This window comes from Polyodon spathula, unplaced genomic scaffold (genome assembly GCF_017654505.1).
Source record: "Polyodon spathula isolate WHYD16114869_AA unplaced genomic scaffold, ASM1765450v1 scaffolds_892, whole genome shotgun sequence".
NCBI lineage: Eukaryota > Metazoa > Chordata > Actinopteri > Acipenseriformes > Polyodontidae > Polyodon > Polyodon spathula.
In genome coordinates, this window is record NW_024472379.1 from 1 (window position 1) to 27,796 (window position 27,796).

Here is a 27,796-nt window from a genome sequence, read left to right on the forward strand (position 1 = left end):
AAGGGGACGCAGCTACCACAACACAACTGGGTACAGCACCACCGAACCCTGCACCCGAGACACTGTATTGATCACTTTGGTTATTGTTTGCGACTTCAACTACCTCAACTACCACTGATGGTAGAGGGGAGCGATTATTGCAAATAAATCTGGAACTAATGTAAATACGCCTTCTGTTTATACCATATATTCTTACCCACACCACTCCTATTCTGACACAGGCTGTGATTTCATTTTTACTGGACAGCACCGGCAATGGAATCATAGAATACAGCTGTGTACCAAATATTAACCCATTAGGTACCTAATTACATTTTCTTTGAAAAACGAAAATCAGAACACAAGCAGTATTTATGTAATTTGAAACATTCTGAATCAATATTTCTCCACAGAAAAAAAAAAAATATATAAAGTTTCTGGTTGCAAACTGTGGCGTCCTATTTTGAAGGCAGTTGCGTTAGACGTGCCTATAATCAGACCGGTGATATTTCACACCAGCTCTTGGATTGGAGCCTGTCCTCCAATAAGGAAGTTTGTCTTACGTTTTCTGCACCTGTCAAGGCTTTACAATGCTTATTTGCTTTACCATGCTTTCACTGTGCATTACCATTCTGCATTTACTCTGAGGAAGTTTTATTAGGGCAGGTTTGGGGATAATTAATATTAATGTATTCTTTCCCCTTCGTTGAGAGATATCATTAGAGAAGTGGGGAAATTCAATGAATTCTTAAAAGACTGTAATCTTATTTACCAGATGAGATTACTCTGTTACCAAAAGAGGAGGCAAGTTTGTCATTCTGAAATACATCAGATGCAACTTATCGGTACTTGCTTCTAGGAAAAGTCCTAAATAAAAAATGAAAAAACTTAAACGAAATTGAAGATCGAAATTCGATTTTATGCTTGTGTTAATAATAACAAAAAACGAAATCTATATAAATTTCTCTTTGCACAAAATAGAAATTAAACAGATAGCAAGTCATCTCAACTTGTTATCTTCAACAGAAATATTGCAGCATCAAACATAAATAAAAGCCAACCATTTTCCCCAGCCTGATAGTTAAGGAGGTGAGCGTGTCAGGAGAAGGGCGTCTAGTTCTGTAAGAGATATCGTCTTGTGCAGTTTGGGCAACAGGAACTGCTAAGTGTGAAATGATGTCTAATACAAACAGTCACCCTGTACAGCACATGTTAACTTATTATAAATCACACACATGCAGGCTGTGCTTTAAAACATTTTATTTATGTAAAGCATACAAACACTTCATACAGCTTTTGTTTGCATGTGAACAGTGCTCACCCAAACATGTGTTTGACCCTTTAGGCAGGTATGCAATAAACTGGCTTTTCTTTCACAAAGCCCTCGCAGCAGAATGCATTTTGAATAACGTTTAAACAAAGTAAGAGTCTTGGGATTGCTGTAACTAGGAGCAAACAGTTGATGAAATGGTTCTGCAAGAGGAGTGATGCTGAAGGCGCACAGGCACTGCACTGCGCTGGACGACCTCAATTCAGCACAAATCACTTTCCCGAGGATAATAAAAAATAGTCAGAGAAAATACGGGGGGAAAAAAAACCCAGATGCCCCCCCCCCCCGTCCCACCCCCAGTCATAAAGTCCTGCTTCGTTATTATTATTTGGTTGGACAGCTATTTGACAGCTGTGGACTGTGGCTTGCACGGGGCTTAGTCCAGCCCTCAGTGCTGTATGGGCTTTATCATCATGGTGACCTTCTTTAGAGAGTAGGACCCTCCGCGAAACTCCGCCCAGTAGACCCCGTCCTGGTAGCGGCTCCGGTAGTGCCCGCCCTTGTACCACACCCCGTTGAGGTTCGAGTGGGCGCACATGTGGTACCACCAGCCTCCCTTCTGGTAATGGGCACAGTTACCTGGAAGACAGTTACCTGGAGAATGAGGGCTGGGGATCGGTCAGTGCAAGCTCAGAGTAACACGCCTATTCCCCACCAACGCCACGTCGAATCAGGGGCACTAGAACAAGGGGTGCTGGGGCTTGAAGTGCTGTGTACCGGCTTTCGTTATATACAGGGGTTACAGATTTGTTCGATGGCTTTCAACACCCCCACTATGAAATGTGTTCCAGCACCACTGTGTGGTATGACCACCCATCACAATCACATGGTGCACTGCACCACCCTCAAGATATAGCCTTGAACAGCGCAGGTGCAAAATAAATAAATAATGAATCACTCAAGATTCTCTCAAGATCTGCGAGCAGCTAGTTTTTACTCTCACAACTGATACCAAAATCAATGAGAACTGGAAGATTGCATCACCATGTAGAATTATGTCTCAATCCTAAAATTCTAGGAGATGCAAAAACAGAGTAAATAAATGTGGGCTGTACAGTATAACTAGTAAAATACATTCTCCAGTGCTACCAATACAGGGTCTGTGATGAACATTACAGGTCAACAGGAATGAAAAGTTTAACCGTACCGGTATAGGCGTCGCGGTCTCGATCCAGCGTCGTGAAGGCCTTGTTGTTGTGCCAGGACAGTGAGTCCCCGGCGTCGCCCTGGTACTGACCCAGCCGCAGGCGGTACGAGTCGCTCTCCGGCTCCACGCGGAAGCTGTCGTACTCCGCATGCACCTGCCTCCCCTGCCAGTCCTCCATCAGGACCAGCAGCTTGTAGGCCTCCTGGGCGGTGAGCCAGTACAGGTTCTCCAGACCCAGCCAGTATTCCCCGTCGATGTTCCCGAAGCCTTGCTGTAAAACACACACTCCAGTCAGGAGGCGCTGTATCACTGGCAAAGGAGTGGCTTTATGTTTGAGACTAATTTGCTTTATTTATTGAAAGATCAAGGCAAAACATGTCTACAGTTACTGAACTCTGACTTTTAAAGTGCTTTGAATGCAGAAGTCATTTGGCGACTTTCCCATGATTTGATTGGCTCTTGAAATGCGGGTATTTGCATATTACCCGTTCTCTTGACAAACGTCCTGCCAGGAAGTTCTACGCACGGTCTTCGAAACGTTTGTCACACAGAATTTTAGATGCCGCCGTTTCTTTTAGCGGGGCCGCACGTTTCCAATCTGGAAGCTCACCTTGTAGTGCTCCCAGGTCCTGAAGAAGTTGACGGAACCGTCCTGCCTCCTCTGAATAACGGCCCAGCCCCCGTCGGCGTGGCTCTGCTCGCACCACAGCTGCAGGAGCCTGTTCACGTTGCGAGGCCTGATCAGGTAGATCCCGCTGGCGCTGCCTCCCTCCGCCAGGGCGTGCTGGCAATCCCGCCACGGCCCTGCCGGAACCAGACAGGGCAAATAACACAGCTGTGTCAACCTTTGAAGAACGGGACCAGGAGTGAACAGGAAAGCTTTTGCTCAACAGCAATGCCCTCTCCCGCTTACTGAAGTTTACCGCAGTGGTTCGGCAGTCCCCATTGCTTTTTCCATGGTTATACTATGCATTCACTGGACCGTGTTTTACAATATACTTTATGATAGTTCTCCGGGTGTGACACTGCTTAGCTATGCTTTACCACGCCTTCACTATTCTATGTTGCACTTTGCTATGCTTTTAGTTCTGCTAAACTTTTAGAAGGGCTTTTCAGAGCTAGCTGGATAACTAATTTGTTCCCCAGAATACCCTAACAGTTAATGATAATGACGCCTTTGCTAGATCAGTTTGCAAAAAAAAAAGGCAGCACATTTAGAGCTAAAAATATATATATTTAAAAATTGATTTAAAGATACCCAGAAAACCTGCAGGATTGTGGCTCTCCAGGCCCAGAGTTGTCCTAGAAGCTAACTGCAGTGTTTCCACTGATGAAAGCATTCGCCAAGAACGTTTGTCAGCTACTCGACTTTTGTTTCATGTTTTTTGTCTCAGTGATTAACGTCCCCCGTACCGCTGCTGGAATGCCCCCCCCCCCCCCCCCCAGTGTGTGAACAGCTGGTTTGTTTGTGTTTTCCCATCACACATCCCTGCTGGACCCTGGCTATCACTTATCACTGTGTAATGACAGATCACAGACAGGGTCTGCTCATACTCTGTTATCAAAACATTCAAACATTTTTTTTTTTTTTTTTAAACAAACACCAAAAAAAAAAAACAAAGACTGTGTTTGGCGAAACTGATCAGGCATCCGTTGAAATAGCGATGTCGTTGAGGAGTTTCATAACAATAAATAAAACTTTGTTTTTTTTTAACAAATAACAACGGTATACAGTCACACTCTGAAACGCTTTTTAGCAGCAGGCCCGCTGGAGCTCCTTCTTAACCCCCATCACAGGGGTGTCCAATCACAGCCCTGGGTGGCTGTTCCACTCCAGGTTTAACAGATAAAATGAGACAAGTAACTACTTCAAGGTCTGGGTGGAGGTTGAAATGGTTTGATAAAACAATTTAGAACAGGGTTGGAACAAAAACCAGGACTCCATGTGCCAACTTTGGCCACCCGTGAACATACAGACCAGGAGCAGTCTTTGATACACACTTGCCTCAGTTAAACAACATTGACTAGTGGATTGGACCACGAAGGAAGACCCTCTCTTTGCTCCATTCCGTCCACATTCTCACATTGAAATGACGGATTTTCAATTAGGCTTAAAATGAACCCTGCTGGTGGAATTAATGCATATTTATACTGTAGGACAGGGATCTCCAACGCTGGTCCTGGAGAGCTACTGTGGCTGCTGGTTTTTGTTTCAACCATTTATTGGCTTAATTAGTCCAGATTAACAGGTGCTCCAGATAGCCACTGGTGATGTAAAGACACCTATAAAACCTGCTGGATAGGGGCCCCCAGGACCAGAGGTGGAGACAAGTACCGACACAGAATAAGCTAATAACACAAAATAAACCACAAAAATAAACACTATTTACAAGGTCTCCTTTATAATAAGCTTATATTAGTGTATTATATAGCAAGGTGAACCACAGCAAAAAAGCCTGGTGAGTACTGATGGTAAACCACAGGCAGGTGTGGCCCATCACAGACATGGCACATGCATGGCATGTGTGGGGAAAAGCATGGCAGAGAGCAGACTTGCCAGTGCTGGTGTAAACTTTAAGACTGTTTCAGTTGCTCTTGGCTGTAGAATGCCTCGAAGAGAGGCTGTTAGTAGGAAAAGCATGCTGGACCTGAGATAAGCCCCATAGGCATCGTCTGCGGTGTACCGTGTTGGTGTGGCTGAGACTGCAGGGCGGAAAAGTGGTAAACCGTTGCCTGCCCAGCTGGGCAAACGTTCACAGAAGCAGGGTGTGGGATGGAAAAACAACTCCAGTGTTGTGCCACTTCCCCTTTTAGTGGTAGTGTTTGCCAACGACTTTTTTTCCCCAGAGTGCAAAACACACCTCCAGAGGCATTTCATGCTTAAAGGGAATGTCCAGTTCTATGACACACCCTTTAACAGGTTTTAGAACTACCAATAGAAATCTAATAAGCCCACTGGCCAGCGGTTCTCAGTGTCCATGATGTTGAGAAGGACTTCTAGTCAGAACGTCGGTTAGATTGTATTACATTTATTTTACTCACCCTATAGAATTAACTTATTTTGCTTCATAAAGTTGAATGAACCCTGCTGAATAATGTTCAGTTAACATATTGAATTACACATCGCTTTGTAGTTTTCCATATGCTTAACGAACAGCTGACAAATTTTAAAATGTGACATTTCGAAATCTAACATGGACTACTGTACTACTATTATGGCTTCGGGCAGAGACTTGCGAGATCATTTCGTAGTTTCTTTGATTACATGTTAAATAAAAAATCAAAATTATGTTCATATAGTTTTTTCTTTTTTTTTAATTATGTCTCAGTCCTAAAATGCATATAAATGAATGTGTAATCTGACTATGGTAAAATGTCCGAAGAGTGATCCAAGTTTGATTCCCTGCCTACCTGGCGTCTTGGTCTCTGCAGAGCTGAAGAATGGGCGTTCGGTGGGGGTGTTGATCGATGATGCGGGGGGAGGTTGAACAGCCTGCCACCTGGGGCGCTCCTGGGACTGTTTGTCTGTCTGGTCCCTCTGGATCTCATTGCTCGACTCCCCCTGGTTCTGACTCTGGTTCTGGTTGCCGACAGGGCTGAGAGGAACCTCTTGGACTTGAGGAGGCAAGACAAAGCTCTGGAGGGGTTGGCCCGTGGAAAGGAAAGGATGATGCATGAAATCTGGTATTTAAAGGTGTTGTGGGCAACGAAATAGACCGAGTTTTGTCAAGATTTTTAAAGCAGAAGTTGCGGAAAAGACAAAGACAAACCTTTCAAATGCAGTATTATTAACAAGAAAATGCAAATTCACTCGTTTACTTCTTTTTTTATTCTCCCATGATTTTTACATGTAGTATAACAACTTGATTCGCTAAATCTTTTGTTCGACGAGAAGCAGGCACGTGCACGAACCGAACCCTGGCGAGTGTTCGGCACTAGCAATAATCAGGCACACATAGTAAACCCTGGTAATCAACTTAAAGCACTTCTGTGAAAAACTATTAACCCAATTAGGCACCTTCCTGTTTACTGCTTTGAAGGATTAGGGAGCACCCTTTTAATCCAGAATAACTGCCAGTGCCCTTAGAAAGGTTTACTGCACTGTATCGCAGTAAAAACACAGCAAAATGTTGTAAAGCATAGTTGTATCACAGAGAAGGCATAGCACGGTCAATGCCAGGTAAGTGCTCTATGTATGGTAAAGCATTCACAGGTGGCTAGCGAGAATGTCTGAAACACACGTGCATGTGTATAAAAAAAGCTTTCCCACAGTGGCACCTACCTGCTGTGTCTGGGTCCCATGCGTGGGCACTGCGTTGGCTCTGAGCTGGCATCGCTTCTCCAGGTGAGCGATGGCAAGACTGTGGTTGTTTAGAAGCGAGGTCAGGGCTCCATACTTGCTCTCCAGCTCCTGGTAGCTGGCGGACACCCTGAGGACTAGGGCGGTGGCATTCAGGAGTCGGTTTTCCAGCTGCGTGGCCTCCAGCGCCTGGTCCTTCTTCTGGATGATCTCGTGGAGGAGCTGGGTGTAGAGCTGGGTCACCTGGGAGTTCATGTTGCGGCTCTCCTTGCGCAGAAACTTCACTTCATTCAGGAGGCTTCCGTTCACTTCCACCACCTGCTTGAGGTGCTCAATCTGCCTCTGCTGCCGGCTCAGCTCCAGTCTGAGGTCCTCCAGCTCCATTTTGTTCACCGCGCCGCTGCTGTCTTCTGGGTTTTTGGTGCTCAGGCAGATCGCTCCTGTGATCTTTTGCTGGGGGACGATAAACGTGTAGGAGCATTTCCCCGTGGGTTGAGTCGACTGGGTGGTAGGTTCAGGGGAACGCGGGTGCCGGTAATGCTCAGTCTTGCTCTTGGCCTCTTTTTTGATGCCACCGTCAGGAGAAACCACACTGGAGAAGGCAAAAAGGATCAGTGCAACTACTGCTGTTAGTCTTCCCATTGTTCTGCGTTGACTGCAAGTTTGTTAAAAATCTGTAAAAGAAAACAGCATGCTTCAATTGGTTCATCGTTCTTGCCATGGGTGAATCCCCACTTTGATAACTTGAAAAAAATATGTATATATTTCAAATTATAACAGTTTTTACTTTCTTTGCAGCTTTAATGTAATTTTCACTACTTTGCAAATTGTTGTTTTTATTATTAATGAGTCGTTTAGCAGACGCTTTTATCCAAAGTGACTTACCGAGGTTAAGAGGTGAACTATGCTGCTGCAGAGTCACTTACAATAGGGTCTCAGTTTTACGTCTCATCTGAAGGATGGAGCACAAGGAGGTTAAGTGACTTGCTTAGGGTCACACACACTGAGTCACAGGCTGATTTGAAACGGGAACCTCCTGGTTTCAAGCCCTTTTCTTTAACCACTGGAGCACCAAGTTCAAGTTGCAGGGCCATTCGAAACTAGAATATCTGAGACAGCTGTCTCAATGCAAACATAAACCCAGACTGGCGCTTCTTGTTTTCCAACTGCTAATGAGTTTATGTTATCTGCCCTAGTGCAAGCCACATGTTGGTTTATTGGCTTCTTCATGGCTATCCAGAGATGTTTAGAGAGAGGAGAAGATAAACATTGTTGAGATTGCCTGGAAATAATCAGGCACACACAGTAAACTCTGGTAATTAACCTAAAGCACTTCTGTAAAAAACTATTAGACCACTTTCCTGTTTACTGCTTCGAAGGTTTGGGGAGCACCCTTTTAATCCAGAATAACCCCCCCGGTGCTCTTGGAACAGTTTACAGCACTGTATCACAGTAAAAGCCCAGGGAAGTGTGGTAAAGCATAGTTATGTCACAGGTAAGTATGGTACAGTTGTGTTAAAAATCAACATCAACCCAGGAACAAGCGTTCATATTTGTGATTCTACACTTTTATCAGGGTGCAGTTGGTTGGCTTTCTAACTTGGTTCTTCTGAAATGGAGTTTCTGTTTGTGTGCTCTAGTCTCCCGTTGAAACGGATCAAGCTGTCAGAGCACGGCCGTCAAACTTTCTAAATGAGCTGTCTCATGATGAACCACTGGGAGATACATCAGCATCTTTAACACTAACTAAAGAAATCAGTGTTCACAGAATAGGAATGCCCTTCAATTAACTTTCTAAAATGCTCATTTCATTTTCGTTAGTGCTGCAGGTACATTCAAAACTTACCTCCGTGTTGTTCTATTAAAATCTGTTGTTCTATTAAAATCTACTACAGTCCGGTCTTTTTGTCAGGGATCAGAGGTGCGTTTCCTTGTCCGAAGGTTCCAGGGCAATCCCTATGGGCCCTCGGAGACTCTCAAGAGATCTGTCAGCAAATGAAGTCCTGGATGTCTTTTATCCTCTGGTCAGTGACCGCTTGGGCTCCATTCTCAGGATAATGGGAGCTGGAGAAAGACCAGCAGTGATTCCCAGCAATTATTCGCGCTTGATTATGAGAAACTGTAACACGGACCATATGCAGTTGATCTGATCTGATATTCTGATAGCTATAGAAGTGAACAGTCATGCAGCAACAGCTCCCACAACAAATTACACTTGTCTTGTCTTGTCTTGTCTTGTCTTGTCTGAAGACAAAAAAGGTGCCTGAACCGTTTTATTGCCTTCAAGATGCTGGATCCCAATTGAGATCCAGTTTCACAGTAAACACAGGAGTTGGAACAGCAGTAAACTCCAGAGGAAAGAGAATAAGACAAAGAAAGTCTTGTTGGCGTTGTAGGACTCAATCAGTCCTTCCTCCTTTTTTGGTCTTCTACTGACAAGTGAATCGCAAAACCAAACACAATTACAGTACCCCGCCCCTCCACCCCTGCTCCCGCCCCCACCTAACCTCCTAGCTTCCTTTTTCTCTCCATGTTTTGCTTATCCATTCCAGTTCTCTCTATCTCTGTTCTGTAAACTGGAAAATACGGACTGATTAATTCTAAACGTTTCTAAGCCTTCTGTTTATGACTTTGGAAAGTGTACCGTTTTCACTCCTCTCCTAATCGTTGTCACTTCACACTCTCTGCTCCCTGGCTCAGGGGGGAAAAAAAAAACAAGCAAAAAAAGGTGGTCAAGGTTTGTTAACAGAGTTCAGAGATTATTTATAACCACCTACTGCTGCACGCCTACCTGGAGATGCGCAGCGAGGGTAGCAGGTTTAATGGTGATGGCAAGGGAAGGAGGGTTAACTTATATCACTACATCTAAAACAGCCATTGAGGAAGGCTAAACTATGATGTGGTTATGTACAGTAAATACAGCTTTAGCCAGACAAAGGGCTAACTCGCTACGTGCCTGTCTCTCTCTCCCTCCCTCCCTGGTATTCAGTAATTTGGAGGTGGCTCGAACTGCTTTGAAAGAAGCCCTGCTTTGCTCTTGCAAACCCTCATTAGGTGTAATTACTTGGCTTTTGAGAGTTGCTGTGGGTCGTTGGCCTTCTAGCAAAACAACAGAAAACAAGGAAAAAGCCAGAACACATCACATAGAGTCCAGCCAAACCTTGGAAGAGTTTTCTGCAGTAGATTTGCAGTTTATCGTGCGTTTCTTTTTTTTTTAATTAAATATGTATCCAGAACACACAACTCTTTGATGCATTTGTTTCTAGTTGATGCATCTGTATCTGTAGCTGTCCCTGTGCTTTACTTTGCTCCTCTGTGTTTTTTTTTGTTTGTTTTGTCATTGTAAACTGCATGCTTGCCTTGAAAAGACAAGAACAAGAATTCCAGGCTCCCTTTTTTTAATGACGTTCTTTATTGGTTCTTGCACCTTCCCTCTACAGTGCTGCAATGGGTCCATGTTTGTGATTACTTCTATTTTTATGATGTGTTGTTAAATCAAACAGCTCAATGTTTGCACCATTATTATCTGCTTTTAAACAAAACCATAGGTCATCCAAAAATGCAAACAAACTACAAATGTTATAATCCCAGGGATCCAAAATGCACTTTTCTTTAAATGAAGCACTCTGTTTTGATTTAGGCTTTGCTTCTGATGTAGAGCTTTGCTATTTTGGATGGAAATAAGACTCCCGCTGCATAGCACTGTTATCCATTCCTTGTTTTGCTATGAGCTTCTTAATAAGACCCAATTCTGAGCTTGTTACCTATACACTGTGGCTAATCAGGCTGGTTTTGAAACCTGCAGTGGGAGACACTGCTATGCAATAGGAGTCTTATTGTCATCCCTGCACTGGGCAGCAATGTTTCAAAGTGCAAAAGGATATGGAAAGCATGGTGAAAGATAGAGAAGTTGAAAAGCATAATATATGCATAGTATAACTAAGGGGCTTGACTGCAAAATTGGATTTAGCATGGAAAATGATCTAACGGAACTGCCAAGCAGTTGGGTGCCATGTCTAGGGGGACCCGCAACCCTGGAGGTTAGAGTCATTGCTCCTGGTTGCAATCAGAGCCTGTAAATTGAGTGATGATAACGTCTGGTTTATTTAGAGAAGCAGGGCGAGGGAAGTGAACAGACTCAGGCACTGGAGAGGATCTGCCGGCCAGGCTCAGGGAAAAAAAAAAAAAACAGGAAAGAAAAAAAAGAAATGAATCTACACGCCTTATCAATATTGCATCGGCACAACATTAGCAGGATCTCCTGTCGATGGGAGTCCAAACGCATCATCACGTTCAACTTTACAGTAAAATGATACCCGGCTGTCTGCTTTTACTTCTAGTCACCCTTTCTTCATGGGACATCGGGCCTGGTTGGCAGTCCAGTTTGTTTATATCCCTGAGAGGCAGTTTCTGCTGCCTCCCTCTGACTCTGTCACAGAATAAATAAACATGCTCCCAGATCATTAACAAAAAAATGTAGGGCTGATTTTTTTTTTTTTTTTTTTTTTTTAAGTAAGAATGGATTTGCATTAAATTGAATCTAATTTTGCAGTGCATGGCCGGACATCTGTGTGAAACCCTTGGTAGACAAGGACCTTCTCTAACAACACAGACTAAACAATGTCATTTTACCAGACACTGACTTTACAAAAGATGAGTGGGGCTGGTGCATGGGAATGCGATAAGATAACAAAACTAGATTTATGTACACCCCCTAATAGTGCAAAAAGTCTTGCTGCTTTTCAGTGTCAAACGTGAAGCATTTGCTTAATATAAAACAATGTAAATAAAAGATCCAGTAGCCCGTTGTGCCTGGCTTCGTGTTTTCTGTTTGGAGTGAATAGTTTCAAGCGTTTCTTGTATGTTCCACGTTTTACCATGAAAGCTACGTATGTTTTTTTTTTTTTTTTTTTTTTTTTTTGTTTGTTTGTTTGTTTGTTTCGGGTTTTTTTTTCTTTGTTTGTTTTTTGCCAAAAAAAACTGTTTATCAAAACACTTGAAAACAAAGGTCGTTTCTGTGATACTCAGTGTATACATGGCAGTCATCCAACAACTCTAAACAGATGTTTGCACCATAACTGCAATCATGAAAAACTAATTTAAATGTCCATAACATTTTACATTTAAATTTTCAAATATAGAAAACAGGAACAACTGTTTTAAAAAAAAAAAATAATAATAATATTTGCAAAAACAGCATGAAGGAAAGTGACTCCGGTTGAGTTGGTAGCGATACAAACACACTTGGCTTAAAAACAGTCAAACAGTACGAGGGAACACATTGTCAAGGGTTGCGCAGAAGGAACCGATCTGCTGCGGCTCGTGTTTCGGCGGGGGAAGATTGAGTGTGCGGCACGGCGGAAGCACATGGCAGAAGTGGACCATGTGAAGAGAGGAGGCTGGTTTCACTGGGAGAACAGCGTTTGTGTTTAAAAATAAATAAAAAATACACGTGTAGTGATTACAGTTATCAATTTATAATAGCAGTGAGGGAAGCCACACTCAGGCGACATGGGCAAAAGCAAAGTAAGAGACCGTTTTGATTTTCTGTCTTGAGTTTTTGCGCGCAGGGTGTTGTGGTTTAACGAGGCTTCAGCGTGCATCCTGTTTTTAAAAACACACGGTGTTAATGCTCACTAATTAACTATAAGAAAAACAATTAAACGCCTCTTTTTAATCGTATATAATATTCTATACGGCGTTGTGAACTGCGGGCTCGTTCTCATCACCCACGCAGTTTTTGCACGCGTGTTTTTTTTCCCCCGCCAGTGTTAACTATGCATGATCATTTTATTAACTTATTTGTGTAGTTTTTCATGCAGATTATTATTATTTTTATTTACGATTACTTAAACGCGCCACCATAATCCTTCTATTTAACGACCAGAATACGTGTGGCTGTACAGTTTTGAAAGTTAATTGGGTTACCGGTCACATGTATTAATTATAGGCAAATGTCTTGAACTAGCCACGTGGGAAATTGCTTAAATGTCTCCTACAACAAACATCTTACTAATTCGCCCGATAGAGTTGTGTTTCACTGGCTTTTAAAAAAAAAAAACACTTAAGTCGGGAAGATCGTCTTTTCAGTCAGGGACTGTATTATTTAAGTGTGTGTGTGGATGCAAGTGATGACGCTAGAAACGCATATTGATGTCTCTGTGATACTTCAAAGTAAACGCGCTGATGCATCTGTCCCTTATATTATTACACAGGGCTAATTGCTCTGCGTTCCGCTCAGCCCGCATAATTGCATTATTCAAGATGATTCGGTTCGATTTAGTATAATAAAGGGTTACTTGGCTTGCCGTAATGGATCTACACACAGTAGGCTTTCATGCAATTTCTATAAGCAGGGTTGGGATCGATGCCTTTTCCCAGTACCTTTATAAAAATCACTTCCCTTTTAATCAGAATTCAAGGATGAAAAAAAGGCATTGATCTATGACTGCCGTTGCAAAGCAAATTTAGTTTTGGTATAATTTTCACTTGGCAAGACCCTTTTGGACCTGCACAAAAACCTGTCCAAGCTTAAACACTATGCAGGTACATTTCTCAATACAGTGGCATAGCACCTTAAGAAATGTGTTTCGAGACTGTTTCTGTTCTCTTCTCCCACCCCACAGACTAAGAACCAGAAGAAGTCCCGGGCCAACGCCATTCACTTGGCCCAGGAAGATTTCGGGACTGTCCCACACTCGTTCGTCTTTCACCGGGGGCAGATTGGTAAAAATGTGAGCCAGCTGATCATGGACATGAGGAGAGTCATGGAGCCTTACACCGCAGAATCTCTCAAGGTAGCCACGGCAACTCTCAACAGAACAGGTCCAGCAGTTTAAAACAGGGCTTGAGGTTTTATAGCTATCATTCAGTGCTGAGCAGGGTTGGAACAAAGACCAGGAGTGGAAGGGCCAGCTATGGCCACCCCTGAACCAAACCATTCTGGACCCGGACTGTTTTTCACCAGTCTTGGTGTAATGTACAGCGAAAGGATGCAAATGATGATGCTTGACATGATAATTGATCTCTCTGTGATTCTTCAAAGTAAACGCTGTGATGCATCCCGGCTGCAGAAAGTCTGGTCACTGGTGCTGCTGGAGATCGCCCGGGTCCTTCTGCCGCACCATCGATTATTTATTTCTTTCTTTTTAGGTGCGCAAGAAGAACGTGCTGAAAGATTTTGCCGCCATAGCTGGGCCACTGGGAGTGACTCACTTCTTGATCTTTACGAAAACAGAGACCAGTGTTAACTTGGTGAGAGGCTGCTTTTATTTACATCTTAAAAGAAAAGTCTTGAACCGAAAGCTACGGTAGAGGTAATGTGTTGAGAATTCCACTGGCATCTGTTCCTGTTCAGTAATGATTCAATGGAAAAACCCTGTTATCTTTCCTGCTGCAGACTTTTTAATGATACGTATTGGAAATGATTAACCACGTCTTTCTTCACCCCTTGTAGAGGCTTGCCCGTTTGCCGAGAGGACCCACGCTGTATTTTAAAGTTGAGCAGGTAAGTCTGATGGGCAGGCAAGTTGCTAAATCTTGCCTTTTTTTATGCACATGTGTTACTTACTCATTAATCCTGAAGCAGTCTGATTTGGCTGTGGTTTGACTGCATGACCCTCTGCTCTGGTCTTTCTTATTTAGAAACTTGATATAAAGTTCTAGTGTAACTACAGCTCTGGCCAAAAGTTTTGAATCATTTTAGGATTGAGGTAGTGTTTAAATAAATAAAAAAAAAAACTGAATAAAAATAATTTAGATCTTTTATTTATTCAGAGAAACTAAACAGTGATATTGCAAAAGTACCAGAACCCAGAATATTATTACAGTATGAGATTTTGAAACGTTGCTTTTTTTCAATTGTTAGTTTTTTGTTAAATATATAGAAAACTACAAAGCACTGTGTAAGTCAGTATGTTAGCGTAACATTATTTGGCAGCTTTCACTCGACTTTATGAAGTAAGATCAGTTTATTCTATAGGGTGATGCAAAACTTTTTGGCCAGAGCTGTAGAAGTATCCTTCAAACGGTTATTAAGATGTTAATAAAGGTTGACACCAGCATTGCCCAACCCAAGCCTGCCATTATCCATATTGCAGAGATGGCAGCCAGACTCCCATTACGTAGCAGATCGATCCCTTCCTGGTTTAATAACACGCCTGAGCTTGTTATCGGAACACACTGGGGCTGATCAAGCAAACCTGGAGTGGGTCAAACCTGCTACCCTATTTTTGCTCCAGCCCTGTGTTGCAGATCAGTTACCCCCCCGAGTGTTTTTGTCTTTCTTTTGTTCTAGTACTCGTTAATCAAAGACGTGGTTTCTTCGCTGAAGAGGCACAGGATGCACGATCAGCAGTTCACTCATCACCCTTTGCTGGTGCTGAATAACTTCGGCGTGCCTGGGATGCATGTGAAGCTGATGGCCACCATGTTCCAGAACATGTTCCCGTCCATCAATGTGCACAAGGTGAGAACGCGGACCTGGCCACAGAACTGAACCTGAGGAAACTGCCGGTCTGGATTCAGGGGATGACGCTAACTGTCTTATTGATCACAGAATGATTTTCCAAGTAAACGCTCTGATGAATCCAGTTGTTGCATGCAGTTTAAAAGGATGTACAGCGATGGTTTTGCATCACTCTATAGAATTAACAAATTGTGCTTCATAAAGTCGAGTAAAACCTGCTGAATAATGTTGCGTTAACGTATTGAATTACATACCTTTACATACGTACCTTATTACATACCACATGCTTTGTAGTTTTTCCCGTATACTTAATGAAAAACTGACAGATTAAAAAATGTGGCATTTCAAAATCTAGCATGAAATACTGTACTATTATTGTGGCTTCCGGTAGACTTTTTTGCATTTTTTTTTTCTTTTAGAATTGTTTCTTTGATTTACATGATGTTAAATAAAATATCTAAATTATGTTCTCTTTTTTTTGTCTCTATCCTAACATTTTAGGTGATGCAAAACTTTTGGCTATAGCTGTAATATTCTAGAAAGATTTCTGTGCAGTTTGGTGTTTCTGCCATAGTCACTTGTAGCCACCAGGTGGCACCAAATTCACTCCATTGTCGGTTTGCCAGCAGTTGCGGTGCAGTGACGTTTATTTTGCTGAATTGATTTCCCTGTAGGTGAGCCTGAATGCCATTAAGAGGTGTGTCATGGTTAACTATAACCCAGAGACCCAGCTGGTTGACTTCAGGCATTAGTAAGTATACACTTTACAACTACTGCAAGCAGTGTTTCATGAAAGCTTTGTAAAAGTCTTGCTCAGTTAAATGTTGGTTGCTTTTGACCACACTGCAACGTTTACAGAGTGAAGGCATGGTTAAGTATTGCGTGATTGCAGTGCTGGTTAAATTTTCTTTTGAGTATCAAACCACTGTGGCTGACTGGATATAAATGATGACACTAGAGATCTTGCTGACTGCACAGTGATATTTCCAAAGTAAACGCACTGATGTGTCCAGTCCGTAAACCACGTTAGCTGTTAATATATATGCATGCAGGCACGCACACATTCAATGTGAAAATGCAGCAAAATAAGCTTGTCAGATATAGCAAATAAACAGGCTGGTTCAGCAAAACGAGAAACATGCAAAATAATCAACATAGAGTATTTTGCGTCGATGTTTTGGTGCATCTGTGCAATCTGCTTTTTTTAAAGGGCTCAGTATAGAGCAGCCCAGATTCAGAGCATGGTGCTGTTTCTGTCTTCAGTGGTGTCTTGTGCAATTTGATATACTGTGCAACAAACCACAGAGCCAGACAGCAGTAATAGATCTAAGCAGGAGCCCAGACTATTGGAATACTTGCTCGTATTTTTATCCCGGCAACCCTCGTCTCGCTCTCTGCTTGATGAAAGCTCATCAAACCATGTGGGTCCAAATACAAAGCCCCAGGGAGTAACAGTATTTCCCCCGAACAAGCAGAAGCCCATGCATCATGAAACAGTGGTACAGTATTGCTCACTGGCTGCCTGTCTCTCCATCTCACAGTAGCTTGAAGGTAGTCCCGGTGGGGATGAGCAAAGGAATCAAGAAGCTGCTTCAGGAAAAGTTTCCCAACATGAGCAAGTTTGAGGACATCAGCGAACTGCTCATGAAGTAAGGAGGGGGTGGAGAGGGGAGGGTGCATGGAAAGATCGGTTTCAGTATTGCAACATGTGTAGACGGAGAGTAGGTGGGGGCTGACGGAGTTGTAAGGAGGTCACAGTGATCGCATGGTTTGGTTTTTTATTTGAATGAAGGTGGGGAAGGATATTTAGTCACGGTACTTTGTGGTTATTCAGATAAACTAAAAGCCAGGTGTGCATCAGTAGAGCGACCGCAACGCCTTGCACTTGAACCTCAGAGGAGCCGTTCACATTGCATTTGAAGGCACTTACTCTCTCTTGATCCTTTCCCAGGGGTGCGAACCTGTCTGAGAGCGAGGCAGAGCAGGACGGAGATCACAACACCACAGAGCTGCCGCAGGTCTACGCTGGCCGAGGGAACATGAAGGCACAGCAGAGTGCAGTGCGGCTCATAGAGGTCTGCTTGCAAACTCTCTGCACTGGTTCTGAGCTTCAGTCATGCAAACCTCTAACAGTCAGGGCTTTTTATATATAATGCAACACGGCCAGCACTCCTGGTCGTTCGTTGCCCCTTTTAAATCAGACCCAACACACACATTTTTAATGCACAAAATGAAAATAAACGAAATCCTAATTCAGTGTTGGAGCACTGACTACACAGGCAGGTCCCTGACTAGCTTGCAGGACGGCTAAGGAGTTTACCTGTCGTCCAAACAAAACAAAACAAACCACACACTTACTTTTTATATGACTGCTCGGAAACAGAGCACACCTTCTGCTTCCTACTACTCGGCAGCCCTGAAGAGACTGACTGTCTCTCTCTTAAACCCTGCACCTGGCTCTAATGAACCCGGTGCTTGTGATAATCAAAAGTAAAGAAAACAATTACATTTAAAAAGACCACACTTCAGATGCATGAGCTTAACTGTTTTTGGCAGCAATTAAAATCTGCACGGTTTCACATGAAACGCCACTCCTGAAACTTTAGCAGACTAATCTGTGCATCATCAGATTGCAGAAGCTACCGGTAATTTAAAACAAAAACCTGGACTGTAGTTGCAAGTGATGAAAGCAAAGTGAAATGACTGTACTGTGATTTCTCCAAGTAAACGCTTGCTGATGCACCCAGCCTTTAAACAGGCAGAGGAATGAATAAAACTTATCAACCTTTGTTTATCACATTAGTGTTCTTCCAACTTTGTGGTCCAGCCAACTGATTTTCCCTTTTTAAGAGCATGGACCAATTTTTAGAAAAAACTTTAATTAACAAACGTTTCGAAAGTCTTTTTCAAAGTCAAAAAACGTTTAGCTGGTTTTTGAAGTTCCTTTCGGTGTTTCTAAATTCAGTGCTGTTTAACAGTTATGGAAGAACACGGGCCCATGTGAAAAACACTGAAGCTTGTCTCAGAAAAAAACCTGACCCTCTTGCCTTGACTTAATCTCCCTCCTTATTCTCTCCAGATCGGCCCGCGTATGACTCTACAGCTGATTAAAATAGACGAAGGCATGTGTGAAGGGAATGTGCTTTATCATGCTGTCAGTGAGTATCATTCCCTGTGTCCCTGTCCCAAAACACACCTGCCAGGGGTAGAGCAGTCACCTCAGTATCCTGGCCCTACAGGATACACCCTAAGCACAGATGCTAATTGGATGCAAATGATGAAAGTATGGTTTTGCTGATTTTGAACTGTGATTTCTCAAAGTAAACGCTTTCTGATGCATCCAGACTTATTGAAGGAGGGGGTGTGGGGTTGTAAAAATTGGCCACCCCCCTATACAAGGGTAGTTCAAAAACAAGGACTGGAAAACTAGTAAGTTATCTGCCTGTGCATTTCAAGAGTGATAATCTAGAAACTTTTCAGCAGGAACTGTGTGTTGATGAAGGTCTCTGTGCTGTGACTCGTGTGTATTTATTGAGAGAAGAGGGCTTCTCGTGTAGTTCAATAGACGTGGTATTTCAATTTTTAATAGTGCTTTTAAAATTCAAGTCTCTCTCTCTCCCCCTCTGTCTCTCTCGCTGTCTGCAGTTGAGAAGACGGAGGCACAGATTCAGGAGATACTGGAGAGGAAGCAGAAGAAGCTGAAACTGAAAGCCGAAAGGAAGCTGAACCAGGAACGGAACGTCGCGCTCAAGAAAGAGCAGCGAGACGAGAACAAGTAAGCGTTTCCACCAGCGCCTTGCGTTTCACGGATCACAGCTAGGACCGCTGATGGAGAGGCTGGGCCAGTGACTGCATCCCTTGATTTTTTTATTATACGTGCCAACAAGACTGAAACAAGGCTCCCTCTGCACAGCAGTGACGTTCTCGGTAGAGATGGCTGCAGCTTGAGCGGAAAGGAGTGGATGCAAATGATGAAAGTAATGAAGGATGATTTGAAATGTGATTTCTCTATCAAGTAAACGCTTGCTGATGCATCCTGGCTTAAAACACTGCCCCCAGCAGGTTTTGTTTTGTAATTGTGTTCTAGTTCCCGTATTGTGCAGTGGGGTATGAGAATATATCAGGAAAACTTGTGATTGTGTGGCTTTTTCATTCTGAGGTGTCTGGTCTCCTTTTTTTTTTTTAAAAGAAAGAGGAGCCTGGAGGGAATTAAGAAGCAGCTACCTCCAAAGGCAGGAGAGGAAGGGGACAGCGACGCAGAGGATCCTGGGAAGGGGGAGGACCAGGCAGCAGCTGACCATTCGGAGGACGACGAAGTAGAGTATTACAGACAGGCTGTCGGGCAGGAGCCAGACGAAGGTTAGAGCTTTTGGGCGTTCAAACCGAAATATTTACGTCCCTAATCCAGGAATTTCAACCAGATCCTAAATTACTTATTGGTTCACTTCATGGCAGTCCTGTGGTCAGTTAATTACAATTGCAGCATAATTGTTTACTGACATTACAATTGCACTGCTGTTCTGTTCAATTGCAGTTAGATACAATTATGCTACAGTAATTGCAGTTATATTTACACTAAAATAGGGCTTCAGCTCTTGAACAGTTTGCATATTTCAAGTTAGCTGTAACATTTGATAAGTAACTTGAACTACAACTGTTTAAGAGCTGAAAACAAGGAAAAAGGTCTAATTAAGCAAATGATCAGTTCAGTTAAGGGTCTAGTTAAGTAATTGAGAGCTCGGTTGGAATGAAAACCAGCAGCCACAGGGGGTCCCCAGGACCGAGTTTGAGAACCCCTGCGTGATTAAAGTTACATAAATAGCTACACGCTAACATGCTTGCTCTGCTTATTCTACCAAGCAGCGATCACAGGTACAGAAACTTAAGTAACGTTTGGTTTTGTTTTTTAAACAAATGTGATCACTAAAAAGTGGTTGAAAATAAGTGAAAAATGTTAGCTCAGATGTAAAACCCCTCCTGGTACTGTGATTTAAGCTTGGAAATATGTGGAATTGAGCTGGATTGATCGATGATGTGGGAATCACAAATACATTTACGCAGTTCTGCCCAGGTTCAACTACAATTACAGCTGACCCCCTAAGTCTGCCGAAACTGGTAAATGCAACAAAACCAGTAAGGATCTAGCTGAAACGTTTGTTTGCCGGACTGCAGTTTGAGTCTTGCTCGTTCAAATTTTGTTTAAACCGCTATTTACTTTTCTCCCCTTCCCAGATATGTTCCCTGCGTCCAAACGAAAGAAAGGTCCGGGAAAGTCTCCCCATCCTTTTAAGAAACGGAAGCACTCCTCTGAAAGAGGGGGCAGGGTGGATCGGGGCCCCCCGCGGGACAGGACCCCCGGAAAGTCGGGAGATCGGCCCAGCGTGAAGGACAGAAAATTCGGAGGAAAGAAAGAGCGGACGATCGGACCCAAATTCAAGGTGCAGAAGGGAAAACCCCGACCTGGGTTCAAAGGAAAACCCCAGTCCAACGGGAAGCCCAACGCAAGCAGAGGTTTCAAACAGAAGAGAGGCAAAGGGAGGCAGTAAATCTGTATTGCTGTCCCTGTGTGTGCCAAATACAGTTCTGATGACTTATTTGTTTAGCTGACTCTTCTATCCAAAGCGACTTGGAGACTAGGAGGTGGGCTGTGCATCACAGCTGCTGCTGCTGCAGAGTCTCTTCTAATAGGACCTCGTTTGTTCTGCGTCTCACCCGAAGGACGGAGCACAAGGAGGTGAAGTGATTTACTCAGGCTTGCACACACACACAGCGAGTCACTGGCTGAGCCAGGATGAATTCCGGGAATCTGGTAACAAGCCCCTTTTATATTTAACCACTGGACCTCCATGCCTCCAGCCGGACTCTCTACGTTTTGCATTACGCAAAGCCTCTGCGGTTCATCTGACATTTTAAGTCATAAACCTGTCCTGTTTCCGTGCGTCTTGGCTTTACCTGCGGTGGGAACACACAGGGTCTCTCTTGTGTGGCTCAGATGGAAGCAGCTGTCTGTGCTTTTTGCATAAAATCTGATAAGGCCAGTGCAGCGAAGATTGCATTCAAATGAACATTTTGAGCCTGCAGTTATTCTAAATTGTATTGGTCAAAACAGAGGAGCACGGTTTAATATCTGCATAAAGGGAACCCCGCCATGCCCAGTAGATCCAAAAGAGGAGATTATGGGTCAGGAGTGGCTGGATTTCTGTTTGAGTGAACTGGGTACTGCACTAAGCTCTTGCACAACAGGTATGCAAGCAAGACCCCTATTGCGTAACGGTTTGATCCGTTCCTGGTTTTACCGTGGGTTTAAGACGACACACCTGAATTTGTTACACGGTGGCTATTCTAACCTGGAATGGGTGAAACGGCTCTGCAGGAGGAGTCTTGTTTCCAAGAGCTGTCTAGTTTGCATGATCCAGCAGGACGTCATGCAAAAAATCTAGAAATGCATGCGGCTTGTTCATGTTGATAAAATCAGTCGGTTTATCATAATGTTTATCATGCCTGCACTCTGTTTAATTGCCGTGCGGGGGTTTACTTTTGTGTTTTAAACATTTCTAAATGGTGTGCGCTCCCCCCTTCTCCCTTCCACCTATAAATGCAAGCAATTGCCTTGTATTTAAAAAAAGTGTCATGTTCTAAAACTGATTTGTAAATGTGCCCTAGATTTACTTAATTTCAGATTTTTTATTTTTATTAACTGGAAGTGAGATATTATTAGTTTAAAACAATTAAATGGCTTTTTTAATCAATCTATTTGATTTCCCAGTACCAGTTTAAACGCAGTGTCAGTGTGCACTTTGCAGCGCGCTGCGGTTCAAAGTTATGCGTTTGCAAAGTCTTTTTAACTTTGAATTTCAGGTACATCATTCTTTGATTCGATTAATTCACCGTCTTTTCATATCAACAGTGAATTGTCGATTTTTCTGAAGTCAGGTAGTGCAATAGAGGGAATACTGTGCAGATTATGTATAATGAGAGAGGTAGATCCTGCTGTGGGTTTATGGAGTTGTTTGCAATAGGTTCCACCAACACTGATCAGAGTTGGTTTCAATTCCTGTTTATCAATTCCATCAATTTTAAAATCAATTTCCAGTTCCCTGTTAATCGATTTCAGCAGCAGTGGAGCGTGGCAGCATTATTCTGTTAAAACGAGCTTCTCAAAGTGGAAACAAGTTGCTTAAATTGAAGTCGCTATTTTGTCAGGAGAGTAAGTTGGCTTCAAATAAAAACAATCCCATTAATTACTGTATTAAAATCAGTTCTGATTCCTTTGAAAGCATTGGAATTGAATAAACAGGGATTGACCCGACACTCCACACTAACAAATAACAAGATGCTGAACCCATATTAAAATTGTGATTCGAGTCTGCTGCTTTCGTTCGTTCGTTTTTACTTTTTTTTTTATTTTAGAAACTGCCCATGCTTCTGCCGAATCGGTCTGGTGAGATGGTTCCCCAGCTGTTGCGTGTTCCAGCTCGGCGTACAGACTTCTGTGGAACCACGGAACAGGTGAGCCGCTCTGCGGACTGTGTAGCTGCAAGGCGGCTGACGGTTTAAACAGGAAATCCACTGGGGATGAAAGCACCTGATTTCAGAGACCAGGGCTGCAAACGGCAGTGGAAGCATGCAGCTACGACCAAACGTTTTGCGTCCGCCAGAATTAACCACCGTTGCTTCATGAAGCCCCTGAATAATGTTCCGTTAACATCTTGAATTGCACACCGCTTTGTAGTTTTCCCCATGCTTAAAGAAAAACTGACAAAGTATAAAATAGTGTTATGGTTTTTTTTTTTATTTTTATTTTGATTTTTTTTAATGGTCTCAATCCTAAAACTCTAGATGTTGCAAAACTTTTGTCCAGAGCTGTAGGGAAGTGCACTGTGTAATCTACCCCTGTCTGTGCTGTCTTTACCGTGTGGACCATGAGCCTTACTGGCACAGACTACCTAAAAAAAAAAAAAAAACGAAAACAAACTTGTGTGTCGGTGCGTGTGAAAATGGTTTGCAAAAAAAAGATAGTGCTTGCAAAATACAAGGCATACTGTATTTCCTCCACAGTGTCGCATGCTACCCCCCTCCCTCACCACCACAGTGTTAGATTCTACTGTGGAACACAAACGCTGTACGCTGAGTTCTCAGAGCTAGCGATCTGGGCGGGGGAGGGCCCGGGGGACCCCTTCTTGGGGAAAACACGCTCACGCTGTCTGGGGGTGTCAAACGAGCAGCGGCATGTCGCTTTGCTCATACCTTCCCTCTAGAAAGGGGACCGCACACGACCGGACTTCATCTGCGGCGCATCACACACATAGCACTTTGAATCGCTGGATTTACAAACACAAAAGTTTCAGACTTCGTAACTCCGCTATTTTAATCCAATCTGATGTGCAACTAACTGCAAGAGGAAGTTAAAAAAATAAATAAATAAAAAGATTCTCCTGTTTTCAGCTGATGTACCAGCGCAAGTTTCTGGTTTCACGACTAAAAGGCAAATAAGATGTTTGCAGCTGCTCGGGCTAAATAACTATTTTTTTTGTTTGTTTTTCTTACTGCCTGTTATTACAGGAATAGGCTGCTTTGGAATATAACAAAATGCATGTTCCTATTCAACTGTAACCCTAAAACATGTTTTGTAATGCTTTTGGTTTTTTTTTGTTGTTGTTTTTTGCATTTTTGAAAAGTACATCTCCAATCTGGGATTGTTAGAGTTTGTGTTTCCTGTTTGGAATTGAGACCTGCTCATTGGAATCAGAATTCCTCCGACTGAGGGGAGAAAAGGACATTAAAAAACTGATTTACTTTTCGTTTTGAATTCTCCAAAAGAGCTGGGATTGCTTGCGGTACCTATCCTTCTATTAACGCGGAATAAAACCTTTCTCTGTGTGTGGTTTTGGGATATATATATATATATATATATATATATATATATATGTGTGTGTGTATATATAATATATATATATATACACACACACACCTGCCATAATCAATAACTACTTCAGCAAGTCTTGCGTTTTCAAAGACATTACTGTTTTAAATATTTGAACAACGTTTTCCGATGTATTATAGTTTTTTGTTTTTGTTACATTGCGGTTATATTTGAAATGCAAATACAGTAACGTTTCTTCAATAACCACATAATGCAACAATAGCTGCTCTTGAAAACGTTTTTCAAGAAGACTTTTCATAAACCAGTGAATTAATGAGAAGAGAAATTCGATTAACATTCAAGTGAACTGATGACTTTTATAACAAGTAAAACTTGAACAAAAAAAAGAACAAAATGAAATACATCCGAGATCTACAATAGCTTTCATTTATTTATTTTTTTACAATTTTGTGATACATTTTAAATGCATAATAATAATAAAACAGACCTATCAAACATAAACAGCCACTTCTAGCTCTCTTGTGTGAATAAATTCTGAGCTTTCCTCTTATATAGGCTTCTTACGCATGATTCCTATGTGACACAATGTTTATTAAGTTGTGCTCATGCAGTTTCCAGCACCTGTTTAAATAAATGAGCGCTGATTGTGGCAATCACACAAGATACCTGCATTTGGAGAAGGAATCACTCTCAGGAAACAGGTGTGTGAAGCTGAGGAGCGCAAAGACCCTTTTTTTTCAGAAGCAGTGGCTTGAAGCCTGGTTCCAGGAGACCGGGAGACCTAGTCTGAGATAGCATTGCTGGTTAATCCCCAGGCCTTCCCTGAAATCCAGTCTCCTGAAACCAAGTTCCAATCCCCAAAATTACTGTGTGTTCACTCAGCTTTAGGCTGTGTGTGTGTGTGTGATCATTTTTGCAAATGTGTGTGTGTAATATATATATATATATAATAGAACTTGCTTTTTTGGTGTTGTTATCTTGCAACCCCTACCAAGGGGAAACTAAAAGTTTGTGCTTCAATGTTTTCATCTTCTTGTTTACACCACCCCTGTGTGTGTGCGCTCTGCACACCGTCGAGCTCATTATAAAACTGCAAGCTGAAACCAGGCATGCAGACCCTTCCATTTACGCGCCGTGTTGTGTTCGTGTGATAGGATGACAAGTTCATAAAGTTCGCTAACAGTCCACAGCAGTTTGCAACGTCTCGTACCGGGTGTCTCTTGAATCGTTAGAGGTGGGCAATCCACAAAGAGCCCTCATGCTATCGAAAACCGACACGTAGAGCAGCGGATGGATGCACATGTTGAAAGTAACCAGCACCTTGCTAATTTGGTAGCCATTGTAGATTGCAATGTTGGGGGCGTGGGTGCAACTATCTCTGTTAAACAGGTTAACATTACGAAGAACGTGGTAGGGGATGAAGGACATCACGTACAGCAGAATGACAGTAAAAATCAATTCCCCTATTTTTATTTTCTCTGCATGTGTAATGTTGTCGTTTTTCCAAACCACTACGAGGATGGCAAAATAGGAAGCGAAAGTCGCCAAAAACGGCAACGCGCAGCCGAAGGAGGCCATGAACAAGCTATAGGGAAAGTACTCTGTGATTTTATCATGCGTCGCGCTTCCCAGACACTCTGTTTTGTTTCCCCTCTCCTCCGTCATCGAAAAATGAAACACGGGTGAAGAAATGCCGATCACCAAGACCCACACAGCGAGGCTGACCACCTTTGCGTGCTTGGGTTGCACGTAGCTGCGCATGAAAAACGGGTGCACGACCCCGACGTAGCGGTTCAGACTGATGCAGGTGATGAAAAAGATGCTCCCGTATAAATTGCAGGTAAACAGGAACCGTTCTGCCCGACAGAGCGCGTCGCCGAAGATCCAGTTCTTGTCGTTCTTGTAGTAAAGGATTAACAGGGGCAAGGACAGCACGTAGAGGACGTCGCAAACAGCCAGGTTAAAGACAAAGACGATTCCTGTGTGCCAGTTTCTTCTTTCTCGGGTGAGCAAAAGCCATATAGCCAGGCTGTTGCCCAAAAATGCCACGCAAAACTCCACCCCGAATAGCGGAGGCAAAAACTTTTCTTGGAAAGTAGAGTCAATGTTTTTTGGACAGTTAGACATTTTTTATATAAGTAAAATATTTTTAAATAATTCGATAGGAAAAAATAGTTAATTAAAAAAAAAAAAAAAAAAAAAACCTTGAGAAAAGTGTTCTTGAAAAAGTTTTCAAGTGCAGCTATTGTTGCATTATTTGGTTACTGGAGCAATGGTACTGTACTTGTACGCAGAGTCAGTGTAACAAAAACCCCGTCATACATCGGAAACCTTTGTTCAAATGTTTAGAACAGTGAAGTCTTAGAAAACGCAACACTTCCTTAAGTGCAGTTTATAGCAGCAAGTAAAACAGTTACCAAAATCATACACAGACTGTATTCCACGTTAATAGAAGGATGTGTTCGGCAAGCAATCCCAGATCTTTTAGAGAATTCAAAAAGTAAAACAGTCCTTTCTTCTTAGCCGGTAGTTATTTAGTCTGAAGACTTGCAAGATCAGTCTGAAACTGTTGTGTTTGTAAATCCAGCGATTCAAAGTGCTATGTGTGTGATGCGCCGCAGCTGAAGTCCGGTCGTGTGCGGTCCCCTTTCTAGAGGGAAGGTATGAGCAAAGTGACATGCATCTGCTCGTTTAACACCCCCTCGTGTGACAATTGCGCAACCCCCGACAAGATCTGTGAGCGCGTTTTCCCAAGAGAGCCGTGGGCTCTGTCCTATAACATGAATCGAATGCTATCTGACCCAAAACTGACTTGCAACGACACGGCTACCAAACTACTTTATTTATGAAAGTCTGAAAGTTGTTTTATGTTAATAAAGCACTATCACGCTGATAAACCCAAATGATACCCCGCAGCCCGATTTGTCAAGATGACTCACAATTAGAAAGCGGTGTAAAACGACAGTGTGTCAGCGTCTTCACCAAAGTGTGATTCTGTCATGAGCCTTTTTTTTTTTTTTTTTTTTTTTTTTTTTTTAGGAAAGTGTTGGTCTTCAGTTGGTCTTGAGCAGCAAACTTTTTACATGATCTTAAGAACATTGAACGCACTGAGAAAGATTTCTGTTCGCAAATGCTGTCAAAGTTTCATTTTCTAATGATGCAGTACGGAGATCACCGGGATGCTGTGACATGAAACCCTCAAAAGGGTTGCAGAGCAATGGAACAGAAGAGTCACTTCTTCCATATCAAGCAAGACTGTGTCACTCTGAGTCACAATTGTGTTAGATGAACATTTTGTTTCCTTCAGTGCAAGAGTCATGTGCAAGGGTCATAATGGTGTTTGGGGAGCCATTACTAAACCTCATGTTCCAGCAGGAAACAGCAAAACTAAAAAAAAAAAAAAACTAAAAAACAATCAATTGTGTCAATTATAAGTAGAGAGATCAGGGATGGGAATGCTGAATGCCTGGATCCATACGTTTGGGTAACACAGGTGTAAATCACAAAAATAAAATTGTACTCTACTAGGTCGAAAATCCGTTTTTGTAGATACAATCTCAAAGCTTTGACACAGACAGCTCATCTTCCACAGTCAGACAGAGACCTGAATTGGGCATGCGCCGAGTGAGTGATGGCGCTCAAGCTTGCTTGTGATTGGAGAAATTCAAGGTGTTACAACCGTCCCGTGT

The 27,796-nt window shown here is 42.7% G+C and overlaps 3 protein-coding genes across 4 annotated transcripts; 1 reads left to right on the forward strand and 2 right to left on the reverse strand.

Moving 5' to 3' along the window:
• Positions 1–1,228: 1,228 nt before the first annotated feature.
• On the reverse strand, positions 1,229–9,199 carry angptl6 (angiopoietin-like 6). 2 transcript variants are annotated; one of them, XM_041242023.1, is made up of 7 exons: positions 8,603–9,199; positions 7,642–7,708; positions 6,739–7,430; positions 5,868–6,093; positions 3,067–3,260; positions 2,457–2,727; positions 1,229–1,888 (listed from the first exon to the last, which is right to left on the reverse strand). In XM_041242023.1, exons 3-7 carry the CDS (start codon positions 7,396–7,398, stop codon positions 1,698–1,700), a joined length of 1,542 nt encoding a protein of 513 aa, XP_041097957.1. In that variant the 5' UTR covers positions 7,399–7,430; positions 7,642–7,708; positions 8,603–9,199; the 3' UTR covers positions 1,229–1,697. The 2 variants fall into 2 exon arrangements, with proteins under 2 accessions (XP_041097957.1, XP_041097958.1); XM_041242024.1 differs by lacking the exon at positions 7,642–7,708.
• A 2,893-nt stretch (positions 9,200–12,092) lies between these two features.
• Positions 12,093–22,587, forward strand: ppan (peter pan homolog). The gene is made up of 12 exons (XM_041242025.1): positions 12,093–12,282; positions 13,383–13,553; positions 13,909–14,010; positions 14,213–14,263; positions 15,053–15,223; positions 15,898–15,974; positions 16,765–16,872; positions 17,175–17,298; positions 18,303–18,381; positions 18,869–18,998; positions 19,413–19,582; positions 20,456–22,587. The coding sequence occupies exons 1-12, from the start codon at positions 12,268–12,270 to the stop codon at positions 20,767–20,769; spliced, it is 1,512 nt and encodes a 503-aa protein (XP_041097959.1). The 5' UTR covers positions 12,093–12,267; the 3' UTR covers positions 20,770–22,587.
• A 427-nt stretch (positions 22,588–23,014) lies between these two features.
• On the reverse strand, positions 23,015–27,796 carry LOC121309133 (P2Y purinoceptor 11-like). The gene has a single exon (XM_041242027.1). It carries the CDS (start codon positions 26,232–26,234, stop codon positions 25,284–25,286), a length of 951 nt encoding a protein of 316 aa, XP_041097961.1. The 5' UTR covers positions 26,235–27,796; the 3' UTR covers positions 23,015–25,283.